At 35.8% G+C, this 20334-nt stretch overlaps 2 protein-coding genes across 6 annotated transcripts in view; one reads left to right on the top strand and one right to left on the bottom strand.

The window, feature by feature from the left end:
* Window positions 1-668, bottom strand: part of LOC135209102 (4-hydroxyphenylpyruvate dioxygenase-like) — a 52312-nt gene extending 51644 nt beyond the window's left edge. The window contains exon 1 of the mRNA XM_064241715.1: window positions 650-668. The gene's annotated coding sequence lies outside the window, so the exon portion shown is untranslated. The remainder of the gene's footprint in view (window positions 1-649) is intronic.
* The window catches only part of LOC135209104 (phosphatidylinositol 4-kinase type 2-alpha-like), an 88287-nt gene that overhangs the window by 46711 nt on the left and 21242 nt on the right, over window positions 1-20334 (top strand). For 4 of the 5 annotated variants that reach the window (XM_064241718.1, XM_064241717.1, XM_064241719.1 and 1 more), the window contains 6 exons: window positions 11017-11135; window positions 12555-12755; window positions 13781-13939; window positions 19046-19243; window positions 19610-19837; window positions 20120-20259. In XM_064241718.1, the coding sequence (XP_064097788.1) occupies window positions 11017-11135; window positions 12555-12755; window positions 13781-13939; window positions 19046-19243; window positions 19610-19837; window positions 20120-20259 (1045 nt within the window). Of the gene's footprint in view, window positions 1-562; window positions 1169-11016; window positions 11136-12554; window positions 12756-13780; window positions 13940-19045; window positions 19244-19609; window positions 19838-20119; window positions 20260-20334 lie in introns of those variants that run through there. The other variant, XM_064241716.1, reaches the window with a different exon arrangement.

Below are 20334 nucleotides of genomic sequence, written 5' to 3'. Positions count from 1 at the left end.
CCTCACTCCCCCTACAAGGGAAGATGGTGGATACCCCAGGGGACTAGGGACGGGTGAATCACATGTTCTCTTTGTGCACACAAGGTCGACCTTTATTCCGAAAGTTTTCGTTGTATTTTCTTTGATTTCGTCCATTCATTACGTCTTAAATAAAGATATTTTACTAGAGCTATGTTCTGTATATTTTAATACAGTATTAATATGAAAATAACTTAGTGGTTAGATAATATAATTCCTAAGGAACAGCGTAATATATCAGTCGATCCTCGAGGCTATAGTATCATATGATGATGAACCATTTACTGCAAACTCGTGACTCTTATTTGTCTCTCGTCATGGTTGGTGCATGAACAATAACTTCGACAAAAGAGTGCAATGGACATTTTACACTCAAGAGATGAGGAAGAAAGAAAAAATATGACTGCGGTCGCTGGAAGAATGTTAACGAAGATTCCAAATGCGTAAAAAGTAATTTTGAGTTAAAATTTTACTTAGAATTCGTCTTTTCAGCTTTGGTTTGTGTTATAAAAAGTTGCAAATTAGATTTTGAGTTGACAGAAGGAAGGAACGATCGTAAATGGGCGAAATATTGCGTTAAATAAGTTATTCTTTGGGGGGAAAACCCTCGCTGCGCTCAGGCGCGACTCACTTGTTCCGATAAGGGAGTGACGTAAACAACCGAAGTGTCATGGCGCTTTGTTATGTTTTGGTGCGGAGGAGCAGCAGCAGGAGAACCAGCTGATCGGATCGCCTCGCCGCCCGAGCCACGCGATGTAGATAGGCCCCCTCGCCCACGACTTGGAAGAGGCGGCTGCGAGTGACCCGTGGGCCTCCCCGAAAAGTGGTTAAATGACGTCAGATACGGAAGAAGAGGCCACGACAGAAGCAGCAGCTGCGGCGGCGACGACGACGACGGTGGTGGTAGTCGCCCATCATCACCTTCCTCACCCTCACCCACCTCCTCCTCACCCTCCTCCTCCGGCCGAGGATCGCATCAGGTCCTTGTCCACTGCTTCCGAGGCCTCGGAAGACTCGGCCACGGCGCTCCTCCCCGACGTGACCTTCGGGCCCGCCAACCACACGGGCATGGGCTCGCCCAGGAGCAACAGGGAGAGCCAGCCCCTCCTGGGGGCCAGGCACGAGCTGGACGATTTCAATCACTGGCCAGGTGCGCCCCCCACAGTTCTTTCAAAGCCTCGGGTTGTTTTAATCGTGTCTTTGTTTATCTTCTTTTATCATTTTGTGTTTTGCCTCGTTTTACATGATGGACGTTTTGAAAAAGTGAAATCTGCTCCCATTGTCTCATGTGACTTGAGATACCCCACCGCATTAACAGCCCGGGCTAATTAGGATAGTCTACCTAGGCTATTACGGCCTAAGTATGTGGTATGTGATGTTAGGCTAGGTTAGGCTTTTTGTAGCCTAACTTAACCTAATGAACATCTCTAGGGTAGTATGACTTTTCAGGCCCGCTCGTTTCGTAAAACAATTCGTGAACGTACTTTCTTTAGAATAGCCTAGACTAGTAAGTTAGGCCAGTTGGGTTGTTTGACTAACTTGAACGAATTGGGTCAGGTAAGTAGGCTATTTTATATCTGAAGTGTGCAAGCCAGTTGTATTTTCAAATTTCAGACTCTTGGCCTGTACCCTAGGCTGTTGATTTTTACTAGGAAATGCATCACTTTAAACGATTATCACATTTGAACTTGCTAATATAATTTTCCTTTGTTTTTAAGTGTGCCATGAATAGTTTCATCTGTAAGTGACCAAACCAACCTAACCTAACCAAGGGTATTGGGTTCATACCCAAGTACATGATATAGTACGGTTGGTCAGGTCATTTGGGAATGAAACATAGTACCTCAAACCTTTAAAGCACTCGTTAAAATAAGGGAAAATGTGTAAAGAAAAATTGTGTATGGAAAATGTGTAGTGATTATCAAAATTTGAAAATGCTATATGAATAAATGTTGGGTTACATTGTAAGAATCACATCAAGAGAAACTAGTTTATTGCACAAACCAAAATGTGAAAATGACCAAGTATTTTGAATATATACTTTAGCAGAAAAGTTATTTAAGCTAACAAAAAACAATTTTATGGGGGACTACAATGGATCCATTGCTATCGGGTGGATCAGCCTTATTCACTCGATATTTAATTGGTGAAATTAGAATACAATTAATCTTTAAGCATACCAATCTAAAGATTGAAGTTTCGTCAACATGATGTGATATATGGTAAAACACCGCATGGCCTGCAGCAAAAAGTACATTATAACGCGTCCTGACACCGGAGATGGGCATCAGTCGCGACTTGTTGTTGGTGAGAAACGGAGCTAAAGACTTCTACTCTCCTTTCGAAGTAAGTATTTTCTCCAAAGTTAGAAATTAAGGCCAAATTTTAAGATTTGAACAGAGGGTAGCGAAAAGGGTGTCCACGGGAGTGGAAATCTCGCCAAAACGCTTTCGAAATTTTTACTTATGATTAAATAACTTAGAAGATTGACGCCATTTCCTGTGATAAATCCGTACACCACTTGTACCCACAGACGCTGGGGCACTTTCATCACAACAATCGGAACATGGTCCCTTACGGTGACGTTTTTAAGTGAACAACTGTTTTGGTAGAAGATGACAACGAAGCGTGCACTTAGGTAATTTTTTTGACTAAATAGTAAAACATTAATATTTTACATATTTATGATGATTATTTTGAAAATATTCGTTATTGAAAAAGTAACTCTATTCTGACTCAAATTTAAGTAATTATTTTTCGGAATTAGAACGTTCTTTTAAGTCCTGTATTATGACGTCACGACATCTTGACTTTCGTACCTATTGTAAATAATTGCTATACTCAACTTTCTTGCAGAACAGTTTACCAGTTATTCATGCAGATTATCAGCTATTCATGTAATTGTTATAATTGTAATGCGCATATATATCTCTTATTTATTTTTGGATATATGATGTTTTACTGCCGGATTACCGCTGTAGTGTGACGCAATCGTTTTCGGTCCCTGGGCCTCTGTCTGTTTTCGCACCATAAGAAATTATGGGGCCGAATTTGCAATGACCAGAAAGTGTTAAAAGAGGAAAGTTAGCATTGGGGGGCATATGTTTTGATTGAGAAAAATACAAATTTATTCAATAGCTAGCTTGTAAAAAATACTTTATTTCAAAAAACTTGATTGACAACTAAGCAGCATACCTACTATGGGTTTCAGAGACAGTGCAAACACGTTTTTGGGCAATACTTATTTCTGTAACGAACACTCGTATCAGAACGCGATTTTGCTATAGTGCATTACACCCAGTGCCGTAATTTATTAGGGTATCGTGAATCACTAACCGTAAATAACAACACTTGTCCTTATACCAAGAGACAAAAACTCCATTATGCAGAAATGGATACGAACACGTGTAAAAAGCTCCACCTACCCTTTCCCCCCCCTCCACCGCCACCCCTTTCCTTCTTCCTTCCTTCGCCTCCTCTCTCTCTCTCTCTCTCTCTCTCTCTCTCTCTCTCTCTCTCTCTCTCTCTCTCTCTCTCTCTCTCTCTCTCTCTCTGTTGCCATTCGGTATGTGTTCACCTTCCAAACTGGGTATAAGACTTACACAAAAAGTGGGAATTGGTGAAATTAGGTTATGTATTGGAAGTATATATACATAAATATTGAAGCAATTTTATCATTATTGCATTACTATGACAACTAGAATTCATGGAAACAGTTTATAATAATGCATCGGCGTATGTGTGAAGCTCTACTAATGTGGCAACGATGATTTTGCTATTCTTAGCATGCCAACATTAAAGGTTACATTTATTTTTGGCATACAGTTATTAAAGAAAATCAAAATACTAATATAGACTTAAATCAATGAAAAGTGCTAGGTAAAAAAAAAATTAATCCAATTATCTGTAGTCTGTTCCTCTATGGTTTTTGGCAGCCAGATGTACGACATGGTTAGAAACATTTGATTGTATCTACTTTAGAAACATCTGTAATTTTTCGGGGTAATTTGATTGCAAAAAAGCGATAATAGACATGAATTAAATTAAAATTTTTAAATAAAGTAAAGTTGAACTAAATAACGAGTAAAGTAAACAATTTAGGGAATAACACTTTGCAGTGTCGTTGTCTGCTGTTCGTAACTGTGTTTGTGGGGCGCGCTTAGGAACCAGGAACAGAACTTGGTTTAAGTGCAATGTGGAGTGAATTGAGACCAAAATGTGTATAATAACAATCAAATAAGCACTGTGGAGTTTCAGTTGTGATGGCAGTAAGGATAAAAACCACCGATTACAAGGTAAAAATGAATTCAGTTCAAACCATGACCCTGGGAATAACAAGTTTCATACTTACACTAATATAGGTAATAAAACACAAATATAGGTAACAAAATGTTGTTTTATTGTGCTGATTACAACTGCAATCTTGAGTAAGATCAACAAACATTACATATATATGCTAACATTGTTCAAATGAGTGCTGGGAAGGCTGGGAAAGATGGTGGATAGCCCGTGAACAGACCCTTCCATCCACACGGTAGCTGACATATTGGATTTCAAAACTGCCTTGAAAACATATTTTACGAAGTGTCACATGCTTATTTTAGTTTGTATGGGGCTTTCATATATCACATTATGTTGATGAAACTTCAATCTTTTGAATGGGTATGCTTAGAGTTGTAATTGTATTATTGTTTTACCAATTAAATATAGAGCGAATAAGACCCGTTCAGCATGATGAGGGTTGGTCGTCCGAGATTTTTTACCCTATGGAACCGCCATACGAACTAAAATAAGCATGAGAGGTCTTCGTAAAAGGTTTTCAAGTCTGTTTTTAAATCCAATATAGCGTCCACTGACTGAGGTGCCGTTCTTAATCGGCATTAATCCAACGTCCTTCCCAGTGCTCATTCGAGCAATATTAGCATATATGTAATGTTTATTGATCTTACTCAAGATTGCAGTTGTAATCAGCACAATAAAACAACATTGTAATCACCATAGTAAAACATCCTTTTGTTGCCTATATTAGTGAAAGCATGATACCTCTTATTCCCAGGGTCATGGTTCGAACTGAAATTCATTTTTACCTTGTAATCGGTGGTTTTATCTTTACTGCCATCACAACTGAAACTCCACAGTGCTTATTTGATTATAATTATGAGATGCAAAGTTTTATTCCCTCAATTGTTTACTTAACTCATTTTTTAGTTTAACTTTACTTTGTTACTTTGTTTATTTTAATTCATGTCTATTATCCCTTTTTGCAACCAAATTAACCCCGAAAAATTAGATATTTCTAAAGTACATATGAGCAGACGACTACAAAATGTCATCGTTGCCAATTTAATGGAGCTTCACACATACATCGATGCATTTACAAACTGTTTCCATGAATTCTAGTTGTCATAGTAATGCAATAATGAGAAAATTTGTCTTTATGTATATATAGATACACTAATTTCACTTATTTCCCCAGTTTTGTGTGAGTCTTATACCCATTTTGGAGGGTAAACACACCAATTGGCAACACTGATAAACAATAGAAGAGCACAAACAATGCCGTAGCTACTGTTCACAGCAAAACTGTTGATATTTGAGTCAGAAATCTAGTTACTTTTTCAACAATGAATATTTTCAAATTAATAATCATAAATATGTTAAAAATTTATGCAATTCATAACCTTATACTGCTGTTCTACTATTCATTTAAATAATTATGTAGAGCACACGTCTTCTTTCTACCAACAAATTGTAGTTTCCTTGGATCTGCCAGGCAGTTGGTGTCATTGTTGACTATTGTTTTGAAGAAAGTGCCCCAGTGTCTATGGGTACGAGTGGTGTGCTGCGGATTTAGCACATGGAATGGAAAGTTTGACACAAATGACTTCGCAAACATGGAGATGGCGTCAATCTTCTAAATTGTTGGTGTTATAGCTAAAAATTTTGAAAACGTCATGGAGGTATGTTTGCACTGCGCATGGCTAGACTTTCATTAACCTCTGTTTAATCTTAAAATATGACCTATTAAAATATGACCTTAATTTCTAACTTTGGAGAAAATACTTTGAAAGGATAGTAGAGGTCTCGAGCTGTTGCTCTCACCACCGATGGCTCGTGACTGGTGTCCATCTCCGGTGTCAGGACGTGTTGAAGTCCTTTTTCGAAGGGTGGATCCACACATGGTGAAAACTGGATCAGCTAGTCCAGTCAGTTGTTGCCCCTATAAGGTGAAGTAAACTGTTTGGTTAATTTTGAGGCCAGAGTTTCTCATGAGCCACCAAATACCTCGCCACAGACCAGCTCCTCATGTTGAATTTTCTTTTATATTGTGAATCCAGATCTGAAAGTCAGCCAGAGGTTTTTGCATCTTAAATGCTGTTACTGTCATTACCAAACAGTATTGGCATATATTTTTGTGACTGTTTTCAATGATTACTCTAATTCTCATTTTTACCAGTTGTTCATTCATCCATGGTGTAGATATTATGCAACTTGTCTTTTCACTACATAGATGCGTATGTGCAGTGTACACAATTTGTTCTGGTTCTTCCATTTCATTTTGATACCCAGTGATTTTTAGTCAAGGTTGTGAATGGTTGGTAGTATTTCTTCACTTCCAAAGCTAAGAAGTAGGACAGTCGACCTCTAGGAATCACTGGTGATGTTTTACACACACACACACAGCTAATAGCTAAAATCTGCGAATTCTTGACACCCCTTTAAACGTGCTTGTAACTGCCCATTTTGATTGTTCAAAAAAAAAAAAAAATTATATATGAGAAAAAATGTGTTTAGTTATGAAAATACAGTAATTAGTGAATATTTTTTATGAAAAACTCCATGAATAGGCGAGTTTTCTGTAAATAATGTGGATATACGTTCCACAGAAACAACCGCAAATAGGTAGTGTAAATCTGTTTCTGGGAATAGGTGAGGGTCCACTGTACTTGATTTTTGTACTGGATCATGATTAAAATGTTCAATTTTTATTGTAATCTCCAAAGACTTCCAGAATTTGTTGCACTGTACAAAGGATTTCAGGAGTCTGTCACAGTTCAAATCATTGTTAGTACATTGTTGCTTCCTCGTAAATTTGGAGACTTATTTTTTAGTCCAATTCTATTAAGCAATTTTTTTCCCCTGCAAGAAATTAGTTTAAAACAAATTTTCAATGCAGAAATCTGCCAAATTGACAACACAAGCATAAACTTTGTAGCTGGGGATTACTGTATACAGACACTGGCTTACTTTCATACATGTAGCTTTGAAACATTCAGTGATGCAAACAAACTGGATCACAAGTTATAACTGTGTTTGAGGAGCGCTCCCCATTGCCACTCATGAGAGTACAGTAACCAACTTGAAATTCAGCTTACTATCAGCTGTCTGTAACATAACTTGTTTGTAAGTAGGTGATGTGTGTATTGATAGAATTTATGGCCTAAATTCTATATTCTTTCCTTAAATTGCTCTAATTTCTGGCCTTAGTAAATTCTGTTTACCTCATATGTCAACTCGGCAAAATATCTGTTGGGGCGTTTCCCCCAGTTGAAATTTATCTTGCCCAAATACAGTAATAAATTGTTGAAACTGAGCTAATGTGAGGTCACAGCTGTTTGGAGAAAAGGGATTTCTTCAAAGAATAGGCTAATTGTGAGCAAGTGTCACAAAGTACGAAAGTCTGCCTGTGAATAGAGAAACGGCATGAGAATAGTAGTATACTTGAGCATTCTAAGGACAGGAAAGCAATTATAATAGAAAAAAATACAGTACTGCGCTTCTACATGATTCTCTTAATTATATGGTAATGTACACATGATTGGGTTTTGCAGGAGAGAATATTAAAGCATAACGACAGGGAAAGTGAACAAGGGTAAAAGAAACTAATAGTACCTGTGGAGGAAGAGTATGGTACAGTATATTGTTAGGTGAGGATAGTACTACGTATAGGGTCTTTTATCAACAAAATCTTGGGGGGTTTTTGTGTGTCTTGACAAGTTTTCCAATTTCAGGCCTAGCCTAGGATAAGCTTTTCTGTCATCAATCTACCCACATAAAACACTGCAACTACAAGTTGGTAAGGTGATTTAAAAAAAATAAGCATTGATGTTTTATCATAAAACATGTAGATTAAAAAAATTTTAATCATACCTTATGGCACTCTGCTTCAACTAAACCATGTTGCTAGCTGGAGCACACTAACTATAGAAGGATAAATGATATGTTAGGAGTTTGACAAAGGGTGATTGCAGTTGCACTTAAGATGACACAAGATAAAAGTATACATATTGGTTTAATTTTCTTACAGATTTACTCAGACAACTGTTGAAAATGAAAACACAATCACCATGGATGCACAAGATGATATTGACTCAAGGTGTTAAATATTGTACAGGAACAAAAATGTTTGTAGTATTTGTACTGGAGTCCAGATGGCTCATTTGAGATGAAATGCCACTTTAGTAAATGTACAGCTATTTTTTCAAGCAATGTGAATAATATTCACAGCACAACAACAACAGATGCACAAGATGCCAATTGGGAACGTAAAATGTTTGAAAAAATGAGCAATGGCATTGGAGATGTACACATGAAAACCTCAACAGGGATGTGGGTCAGTCACACAATCAATTGGCCTCCATTTCCACCTTGTTTCACAGCTGCACTCATTTGCCTTGATGCCAGAGAACTTATAGGTCAATCAGTTGATCTTGACTTTCACAATTAGGGATCTTACTTTGGAGGATATTATTTTCTGTTGGGCATTATCCACCAAAATCCAATTATTTTAGTCAATAATACCATGAGAACATTTCTGTTTTCTCTCTCACAAGCAAACTTACTACCAGTAGCACTAGGGTGTAAATTTGGCAACAGTCTGGTGAGATTTCTGTAGTAGCCACATGTTATTTAAGAGGGGATTAGGCTGGCCACTTCATTATATTGTATTTGTGAGGATGTGTGTGAGGTGTTGCTGAATAAATGGAGGATGAAATGTGCAAGTTCTGTATGATGGTGGTATGGAGCAACAAGTAATGATCTAGTACATAATTTTCAGTAACTTACTTATGAAATAATGTAGTTGTTTGATTTCTGATACTGGCTAATTGGTCTTACCTGTAAAACTATTGAATTGTGCAGTAGGCTTCTTTATACTTAGAATTAATGTCACATGAAGGTATTAATTTTGTAATAGCAATGAAATTTTCAAAGTACTGACAGTCATCCATACACACAATTTTTTGGAAGTGGATATGAAAGGTAGAAGTCTTAACTTTTAATGTGCAGTTTTCAAGTGAAAATATTCACACAGTTGTATAACCAAGCTGGTTTCTTGTACATGGAGTAGTGGTGTTAGACTAAGCTGTGTACATCTGGCATATTGACATATTTACTATGTTAGATTTTTGTGGCTTGTGATAAATTGTGATCTCTTATCAAACTGACAGGAATTCCTCTTTGTAGAGTTTGGTATTTATTAAGGTGAAGATAAACAATTTTCTTGAACTCTTGTAATTTTATGATTACGGATCAGTAATTTTGAAGTTTTGAAAAATCCACAAATTTGAGAACATATGTATTGAAGATATCCACTTGCATGTTTTGGAGTTATGTACTCACTTTTTTCTTTGGGGTACTCTAATAGAATAGAGAATATTTCCAAGTCTGCATAAATCAGAAGTCTTTCTACAAGAGCCGAGTTTGTATTGAATTCTCATGAAGTAGATACTCTCCAAAAGTAATTGTCACAGAAAGTTGGAATATGGTAAAAATCTTTGGAATCAATACAGTGAAATCAGTGTAAATCTTGAACTGTCAATGTCCTTTATTGTTCACATATTCAAATTGACATTACAGCTCTATTGAGGTTTAGTGTTTTTGATACTAATATCCTATCAGTATAGTGTTTGTTTACAGTGATCCACATTTCTCACGTTGATTTGAGTAGCTAGGATGTCTGTGCTTTCCATATTCATGATTGTCACTGATTTTTTCCTCTTGAGTGTTCTAGCCTGAGTTTTCAAATGCGTTGCGTGTTCTTTCATTGTTTCGCTTAAGGTTGCTTTGGCTCCTAACACTGGTGATGTTTTGTTAAGGTTTATTCTCTTTTCCGAGTACACAAACTGACTTAACTAGGCCTGTGTTTATTGATGTAGATCGTAATTAATATTAGAAGCAATTTTGTGCAGTACTGAAATTTGATGAAAGGTGTTAGTCATATCCTCACTTATGATTTCTGTGCAGTATGTTTTACTTGGTAGTGCTTTCCTAACTCATGTTGTAGTAGATTCCTTAAAATTAATATAGTTTAGAGAACCAGGCAAATATAGTTCTTCAATTTTTAGTAGAGTACTTGGTTTAATATTAGCATTTAAGAGATATTTATACAGGTTCTGTTATCAGTTACATGGGAATTTAGGGTATACTGTACTGTTATATGTGCAGTATTGGGCTGCCCATGGCTTTAAAAAATCTTCTGAAAGGTTTCTTTTAAGTGGCATAACTGAATATTGGTCATTCATTGGTGAATTAAATGTTGAGGTGACCCCATTTTTAGTGAAAGCAACAGATTCATTTGCAGTTTTTTAAATAGTGTTGTTATTTTGCTTCAGTTTTGTTTTTCAATTTAGCTTAAGACTAGACCTTGAAAGTGGAAAGGATTTTATTTTTTTATTCTCGTTACCAATCGCTCTTAAATGAAAAGATAATACACGAGTTTTTCAGTTTGAATTTGTTAAAGTATTGTTTAATCTGTTTGAACATACTGATTTCTTTGTGTAAATGAAGAAAATATGGGTTTTACAGTATTTTCAGTGAGGTGATTGTTCAATCTGAATACCGTAAACATGAACTGATTTCTCTCACCGTAAAAGATGCTATTTTTGTCCTGGAATTGTCCTCTGACCTGGCAAGTTTAGCCCTTGAAGATGAAAAGATTGGCGAGGTTAAAATCTGTGGTATGAACTTCCTTCTAACATTATTTTTTTATTTTTTCAGATGATCCCCACTTTACAGATCTAGTAAGGCAAGCTGAAACGGCAATAGAAAATGGCATATATCCAGAAAGAATATATCAAGGTTCTAGTGGAAGTTATTTTGTTAAAAATAGTAATGGGGTAAGTGATATGACCTTTTATGTGCATGATGTTTGTTTATAAAACTTTTTGGTGGTTGGAAGATTAGTAAAAATTAATTTCATGGTTATAATACATATTTAATGTACTGTATAGGTGATAAAGGAGTGATCATTGTTACTTCAGGCTATATAACTTTGCTGTAATGAGATTCTCTGTAGTTTGCTAAAGTCTGGTAAGGTAAAGAAGTGTGCTGAGAATTGAAAACTATGAGAACAGTGTCCATTGTCGAGCTAGTGTTGTAGCATTTCATTAGGTAACTTCCCTTTATCAAGGTTACATTGCTTAACAGCAATGCTGTCTTATGTAATTCACTCCTTTGCCATCTTATGGGGAGAGATTTAATGTCTTATGTTTTACCTTGAACTTTACCCTCAGGTAATTGATATTGACTTTATTTTCACCACTGTTATTAGTATGTATTCTGTATGCCATGAATTAGTTGAATTAGTTTTGATGGTTATCATACCTGCAGTTGATATAAAAGACAGGTTGTCAGATTAGAATGTTAATAGAGCTGTTATCAGCTGCTAATGAGGAAATAATCAGCACCTCTACTGCCATGGTATTAGCTTTTTTATCATTCTTTACAGTCCTTTGAGTTGACATACCACATACCTCTGATAACATTGTAAATGGGAGATTTTAATGTTGTTGGCTGGGCCCTATCCATAAAGTTTTTCATTTTTTATATGACTTTTGAGTAATGAGGTAGCTGATAAAGTCACCTACTTCAGGAATGTCGTAGAGTAATTCAGAACATCATTCAGAATTTATATAAACTTTGAAAGATTCACAAGGTGAAATGATCATTTGTGAATTTCTTTTAGGGATTAAGGTCATTTTATGCACTTAGAGAATTAAGGATTGCAATTTTTTGGCTGTAAGTTTCCTCTGAACACTTGACAGATAAAATAGATGAGAGCGTCGTCTGCCGTTGGTTCACGTTTGCCTCCAGCGAACTACATGTGCGCCAGATATGCTTCATTTATTTACAAACATAAATCTCTTCTAAAAAGGTGTTCATTAGGAAAAAGTAAGAGGTCAAGGGAAATACAGAAGGAAGAGATCCACATATTTTTTTAAAATAAAGCTAACGAATTAAAAAGAGGTAAAATTGCACTGAAATGGAAGGAGAATAGTATTGAGTAGTAATGCATTGCATTTTTGCTTGAAGTTTTGAAGTTCCAATCGCATGACATCCTGAGGGAGACTATTCCACAGTCCAATGGTGTGAGGAGTAAAGGAACTCTGGGACTGAAGTTCTACAGTGAGGCACATTGGTCCTGGTGTTCAGCAATTTGGGTTGCTCTCGTCAGAGAAGGGGATCGTGGATTAATATTTTTGCAGAAATATCAAAATGTAGAGAAGCAACCTAACTTTTACCATCTTCTTCCACAGAAAGTAATATCTGTATTTAAGCCCAAAGATGAGGAGCCGTACGGTCGACTTAACCCCAAGTGGACGAAGTGGCTCCACAAAGTATGTTGTCCGTGTTGTTTTGGCCGTTCGTGCCTCGTACCCAACCAGGGATATCTATCGGAAGCTGGAGCGTCACTAGTTGACCAGAAGCTGCAGCTCAATGTCGTTCCTAAAACTAGGGTGAGTGAGGTGTCCTGTTCATGAAGGGACATTATTCTTTCTGGATGCAAATGTTATGTGTGGTACGTTGTTTGCATATGAAGTGTCCTGTGTAACATTGCTTTGGTCCCCAACATGTAATTAGATGAGTTTTGAGTTCTTTCCATGCTGTTTCCGGTACACCTTATGTTTGAACTCCATGAGTTCTGTCTTAATCTGTCCAAATTTCTACTGTTCCCTGTGTGTACTGCTCTTCTGACTCATTTTTTCATCCTTTTTCTCGTGTCCAAACCATGTCAGGTTTTTGAGGTCTTAGGTGGTGATGATCATCTGCATATCCTTTCCTGCTTATCTGACGGAGTAGTGCAGCTGAACATTCTCCTTGAATTTTTTCACGCTAAGGACACTTAACTCTTAATGAAAATATATGAGAAGATTTTCAGTATTTATTTTCATAAACATTTGCTGTTAAAATACTGAAAGCAATTTAATTGCAAGTCATAAGTCATAACATTTCAAATGCTCATGATTCTTCATCTTTTAATTTTGTGGCATCCTTGTAATTGGTAGGCTTTTTATTCAGATGCCTTTCTTGTAATAACCTGACTACATTATTCTCTGTTCATCCATGTCTGGTTAGTCTGTCTTGATATATGTTCATATGTACTTTTACACTTCAGTATTCTGTATGACTGGAAGGTCTCTAGAATAATTTAGTTTCACTGTCGATATTTTTATCTTACTGTCACTGTTCTGTTGTCAAATTATAGTGCAGATTAAAATCATTTGCAAAACGAAAATTTTTTTGCTTTTTCATAATTTTGGTCTACTAACAATTTAATACAGCACTCAAACTTTGTAGCCTAAGTCCGAGTGGTCATTCATTTATTTACTTAAGTGTCCACAATTTGTGAGGAACTTTATATTCTGAATTATGGTCAGCTCTTGAGTGTACATAGAGCACCAGCCATGCTAAAATTTTAGTAATATTTACAGCGATCGTGGATTTTACCTTTTATTTTATTTTTTTCTTATCTAAATTTCAGGTAGTCAAATTAGCTAGTGAAACATTTAATTACACAAGAATAGACAGAGAAAAATCAAGAGCTAAGAAGATGGTGTCTGAGAGATTCCCTAAGGTCGGCAGACATTTCCACCGTATCGGCCTGCCGCCCAAAGTGGGCTCCTTTCAGGTGTTTGTAGAGGTAAGTTTGCATCAGAAGGGGAAGCCAGTTCTGGGAAGATCTGACTTAAAATTTTTACATATTATTATTCAGCAGATGGTCCCTATTTGTAAATACAGAAAGAGATAAGTTATGTGAAAAGAGATAAATTAATAAATAAAATATTTTACTTTTAAACTTTCTAAAGTGACAGAACTTGTATTTCTCACATGTTTGTTTAATGAATTTATTTTTAAAAAGGTTTAGTTTTATGCCTAATTATCATAGTTACTGGTTTCTTGTAAATAATCCATTGATTTGATACAGCTTATAAATAATAATAGCGGTAATAAAGGTGTCCAGCTACTTTTCATAAACTGGCCTATCATCAAGAATTGCTTTTAGATCAGTTTTCTTTTGAATATAGTAATGTTAAATGCTTGAATGCTTCAAAAGACATAGCACTTATACCCTCGGAAAGTAACATATCAGTTTGTCTCTATTTTAATTTTTTGCTTTGTTGAAATTGTCACTACTTATATGATCCTCTGTAATATTATTTAATTATATGATCCTCTGTGGTATGGATATTTTACCCTTGTGGTCTTTAGAGGGTAGTTTTAGGGGCTTACACTTGTCAGAGAAAACTTACCTATTTTGTTTTATTAAATAATCATTTACCATGCGTGTGTTGTATGGTGTCTCAACTTCTCTATTATGGATTTTTTTCCCACATTCACTTTATGTACCTTGCAGGTAGAGAACATAGTACATTGATATTTCACTTTGAAGCATAATAAAATGTGTTAGAATTACTATTACGATGTATGGATATGTGACAGCTTGACCAGATGATGATAATTATAGATTGCCATACATGTTGACGTCTAATAAATATTTTGAATGAGTTAAGGGGACCGTCCGCTATGGCGGATGACATATCAACTTGAAAAAATAAAAAATCAAGTTATTTCTATCTATGCAGAAACATGCCGTGCATGCTTTCTAGAAGTTTCAGCCAATTATTTTTACAAAATGAAGATATAGCAGTTTTGAAATGATGAAGACATCGTAACTGCGTCGTCTGTATGACTGAGTTTGACAGGATTGCCTTTGCGTGTTTATTTTTTTGCATATATACAGCGATTTTTTCAGATTTCTTTTCAAAATTCTCATACATCTGGTAGCAATGAAAGGTAGTGTGAGAGCTGCTCAGGGCGGTTATAGTAGGTGAGACTCGAGAGAACGACTCTGTTACTCCACAGACGTCAAAGGAGTTGCATGCACGTGCATTTGTTTACTTGCTGTTTACGTTGTTTTTATAACGTCCTAGTGAACGTATAGCAATGCCGAAGTTACCTAAGATCAAGAAGGCTACGAAGCAACTAAGGCTAGCAAAATTAACGAAGGCCAGGAGTGTGCTGAAAGAAAAACACGAAAATTCATTGTTATCAGCTCCCTCATTGTCTCGTCACACCGTCAACATCATTGTCTCGTGTCACGCTTAGGGTATTAATATCCCTTTTAGGGGGAGGACCAGGATCCCAGATGTAGAAATCAACAATAAAAGTACAAATAAAGTAATTATAATAATGTTTTGACTTTTCTAAGAGAAAAGCAAAAATTTACATAGCAAATCTTTGGGAGCTCTTAACTCAAAAACATAATTATTCACATGTTGGTAGCCATTACTTGGTTATTTATTGTCCAATTTTAGAGAGGAAGATATCATTGGGAAGAGGAATAAAAATCCCATAATTTCTTGAGAGCCAATTTTTTCTTTCTTTTTTTTTAACTTTTTTGAGTGTCTAGACAAAAAAAATCATAAAAAAAGAATAAACAATAATAAATGTTCTGACAGAATTATTGCGCATATAAAGTACTTTTTATGGTATGATTTTCAATACAACTGATGTCATAGTGTAGAAATCGCTACCTAAATTTTTTTTTTATTTTTTATATATATAATTTTTGCTAATAAAATGACATGAAATTTTTGTATGATGGTTTTATATATATCTAAAACATATATGGAAATTATATATTTTGTATAAAAAAAAAAATACACAACATAGTGGACGGTCCCCTTAAGAAGTGGCATTTTGCATTGGGGTTATTTTGAGATTGAGGCTCTTAACCCTTAAACGCCGAATGGACGTATTAAACGTCGAGTCAAAATCTCCCCCGATTTCCGAATGGACGTACCATACGTCTGCTCAAAAAAGTTTTTTTTAAAATTCGCGGAAAAATACTTATAGGCCTACCAGCCGAAAACTTTTGAATCACGCGCCTTGGGGGATGCTGGGAGTTCACGGATCAAGGCGTTGTTTTGTTTACAATCGTTACGCAGGCGCGCAAGCGCGAATTTCTTTCTTATCACTAAAAAATGTCAGTGACACATCTCAAAAATTATTTCGTCACTGACATAATTTTTGCACCGTTTTAAATTATCCGTTACATGAAGTATTATATATGAAAATGTGCGCAATTTCATTTAGAATACAACAAAAAAATACTCATGATTGTAACTTTTATCATTTTTGAAATATTTCCATATAAATAACGATAAGTGCCAAAATTTCAACCTTCGGTCAACTTTGACTCTACCGAAATGGTCGAAAAACGCAATTGTAAGCTAAAACGCTTATATTGTAGTAATATTCAACTATTTACCTTAATTTTGCAACAAATTGGAAGTCTCTAGCACAATATTTCGATTTATGGTGAATTTATGAAAAAACTTTTTCCTTACGTCCGCGCGGTAACTCTTCCGAAAAAAATCATACATGCGATTGTGGTAATGTTTGCACCATTGTAAAATTAGCCGTTACATAAAGTTTTATATATGGAAATGTGCGCAATTTCATGCACAATACAACTAAAAACAACCCATGGTTGTAGCTTTTATCAGTTTTGAAAAATTTTCATATAAAAAATGATAAGTGACAAATTTTCAACCTTCGGTCAATTTTGACTCTACCGAAATGGTCGAAAAACGCAATTGTAAGCTAAAACTCTTATATTTTAGTAATATTCAATCATTTACCTTAATTTTGTAACAAATTGGAAGTCTCTAGCACAATATTTCGATTTATGGTGAATTTATGAAAAAATAACATTTTCCTTACGTCCGCGTGGTAACTCTTCCGAAAAAATCATACGTGCGATTGTGGTAATGTTTGCACCATTTTAAATTAGCCGTTACATAAAGTTTTATATATGAAAATGTGCGCAATCTCATGTAGAATACAACGAAAAATAATTGAAGGTTGTAGCTTTTCTCATTTTCGAAATATTTGCATATAAATCACGATAAATAGAAAAAAAACCACGTTCGGTCAACTTTGACTCTACCGAAATGGTCGAAAAACGCAATTGTAAGCTAAAACACTTATATTTTAGTAATATTCAATCATTTACCTCAATTTTGCAACAAATTGGAAGTCTCTATCACAATATTTTGATTTATGGTGAATTTATGAAAAAAACTTTCCTTCCCTCCGCGCGCCGATTCTCCGCCATAAATCTCCGAATTGCGTACATCGAATTCTCGGAAAATTTGCTCCGTTTCATATTAGGCATTTCATAGAGTTTTATATATGAAAATGTGCGCAATTTCATGTAAAATAAAAGGAAAAATATTTGAAGGTTGTAGCTTTTCTCATTTTTGAAATATTTGCATATAAATTACGATAAATAGAAAAAAAACCACGTTCGGTCAACTTTGACTCTACCGAAATGGTCGAAAAACGCAATTGTAAGCTGAAACTCTTACAGTATTGTAATACAGTATCGTAATATTCAATCATTTGTTTTCATTTTGAAACAAATTGGAAGTCTCTAGAACAATATTTAGTTTTACAGTGAATTTTTGAAAAAAACATTTTTTTATGTTCGCGCGTTACGAATTCGTACAATGTTTTTGTGATAATATTTTTCCGGTGTTGCTTTTATTGTTTTACAATGTATTATATATCAAAATGATTGAAATTTAGTGTACAATACAACGGGAAAAAAAAGAAGTGTTAGCTTTTACCGTTTTTTGCACAGCGTGATTTTAATACAATTGTTTGAATTTTTTTTTTTTCGCTACCATATATTGCATTATTTACATATGATAATGATATTATTTTTCATTTCTGATAATTGCATACTAAACTTCAGGCAATGACAAAAAAGGAGCCGAAAATGAACTCTTAATCTTCAAAACTAAGCGCGCTGTGATTTTTTGAAAAAATTATTTTTTCCGCTTCCGCGCTCACTCAAAACCGGCTCCAGAATTCGGGGGAGTTTTTTATTTTTACCGCTTCAGCGTTTAAGGGTTAATTGGAAATGAGTGAATTAAAAAAAATGGCGTTGCTTCTGTTCCACCTACCAGTCTTTTATAACTTTGCTTCTGTTAACCTTACCGTCCTTTTATAACCTTTGCTTCTCCGCCTACCAGTCTTTGCTCTGCTTCCGTTCCTACCAGTCTTTTATAACTTTGCTTCTGTTCCGCCTACCAGTCTTTTATAACTTTGCTTCTGTTCCGCCTACCAGTCTTTTATAACTTTGCTTCTGTTCCGCCTACCAGTCTTTTATAACTTTGCTTCTGTTCCGCCTACCAGTCTTTTATAACTTTGCTTCTGTTCCGCCTCCAGTCTTTATAACTTGTTCTGTTCCGCCTTCCCCCTACAGTCTTTTATAACTTGCTTCTGTTCGGCCCTACCAGTCGTTATAACTTTGTTCTGTTCCGACCTACCAGTCTTTTTATAACTTTGCTTTTCTGTTCCGCCACCAGTCTTTTATTTATTAACTTTGCTTCTGTTCCGCCTACCAGTCTTTTATAACTTTGCTTCTGTTCCGCCTACCAGTCTTTTATAACTTTGCTTCTGTTCCACCTACCAGTCTTTTATAACTTTGCTTCTGTTCCACCTACCAGTCTTTTATAACTATGTTGTACTGGTTTTGCCATTCAGTAGATAACCTATGGTTTCCATTTTCTGGTTATTGTAGTGGCTTTTAAATCCAGTGCTACAGCGTTTTTGTGCAGGTAGTATGTACATTGTATTTCTCATATTTTTTTTTTTTCTAACTTTTTATTGTGCACACAGCTGGTTCTCATTAGCTGTTGTATGTATCCATTAATTGTTGTTTTCAATCTTCCAGGGATTCAAAGATGCTGACTACTGGCTAAGGAGGTTTGAGGCTGAGCCCCTGGGTGAAACAACAAGTCGACAGTTCCAGCTGCAGTTTGAGCGCTTAGTTATCTTAGATTACATCATTAGAAACACAGATAGAGGCAATGACAATTGGCTAATAAAGTATGACAAGCCTGAATTAGATGACCAAGGAGGAGAAGGAGAAGTAAGTTTGACTTTTTGTTGTTCTTGGGCCTTAATGGAGTTTTTACATTGGCTTTTATATTTCAATAGCAGCAAGAGCCTTTTTAGGTAAATTACCATATTTTTAGGACATTGTCATATTTGCATAATATGCAGTTTTATGGTAAATTAGGTTAACTCTTGAAGTGTTTTGGAACATTTTCAGAGGTTTCTCTGGAGGCATTTTTGCAAGCATTTAGGGCTTTTTTTCCAGAGAGGTTCTTACAATGTTCCAGATGTGGTTTTCTTGTTCTGTAACTATTGATGAAGCTATTTTGTATGCTGTGCGGACTGTTTTATTGCTTACATTACTTACATTGTTTTCTGACACGGGATATTTCTTTTGCAGGACTGGTCATTGGTCAAGCCTCCAGAAGTGAAGGTAGCAGCAATTGATAATGGTTTAGCATTCCCCTTTAAACATCCTGATTCATGGCGAGCATACCCATATCACTGGGCTTGGCTGCCCTGGGCCAAAGTTCCTTTCAGTCAGGAAACCAGGGATCTAGTTTTGCCACTGTTATCAGATATGAACTTTGTGCAAGAGCTCTGTGATGATATGAAAAGTTTGTTTGGGGTAAGTTCAGTATTATTATATCTGGCCCTTTAAACGGAACACTGACTAATATTTGATGAGAATATTGATGAATATAGTGTTTATTTTTGCTGGACGATACAGTATACGTATATACAAGAAGTTACGATTTTTTTATCAATGTAAGAGTAACGGTGACTAATTTTAGAGTTTGCCTGTGTAACAATTCTTAAATCAGCCATCACATGAAAGATAGATTCCTCTTCGTGAAATTCACACGAAAGAGAGTCCTCTTCCTGATATTCACGTATTTACTAATTACAGACTGACAAAGGTTTTGACCGTCACATCTTTGAACGCCAGATGTCTGTGATGAGGGGACAGATTTTAAACTTAACTCAAGCCCTCAGGGATAGCAAGAGTCCAGTACAGTTAGTGCAGATGCCAGCAGTCATTGTAGAAAGGTATGGTTAAAATTTCATTACCCAGGAACGGTGCTAATTGTGTATGTTCAGCTAACTGTGTCCGGTTGAAAGCAG

This window comes from Macrobrachium nipponense, chromosome 37, assembly GCF_015104395.2.
Source record: "Macrobrachium nipponense isolate FS-2020 chromosome 37, ASM1510439v2, whole genome shotgun sequence".
In the NCBI taxonomy this organism is placed as follows: domain Eukaryota; kingdom Metazoa; phylum Arthropoda; class Malacostraca; order Decapoda; family Palaemonidae; genus Macrobrachium; species Macrobrachium nipponense.
This window is presented reverse-complemented; position numbering and strand designations above follow the sequence as displayed.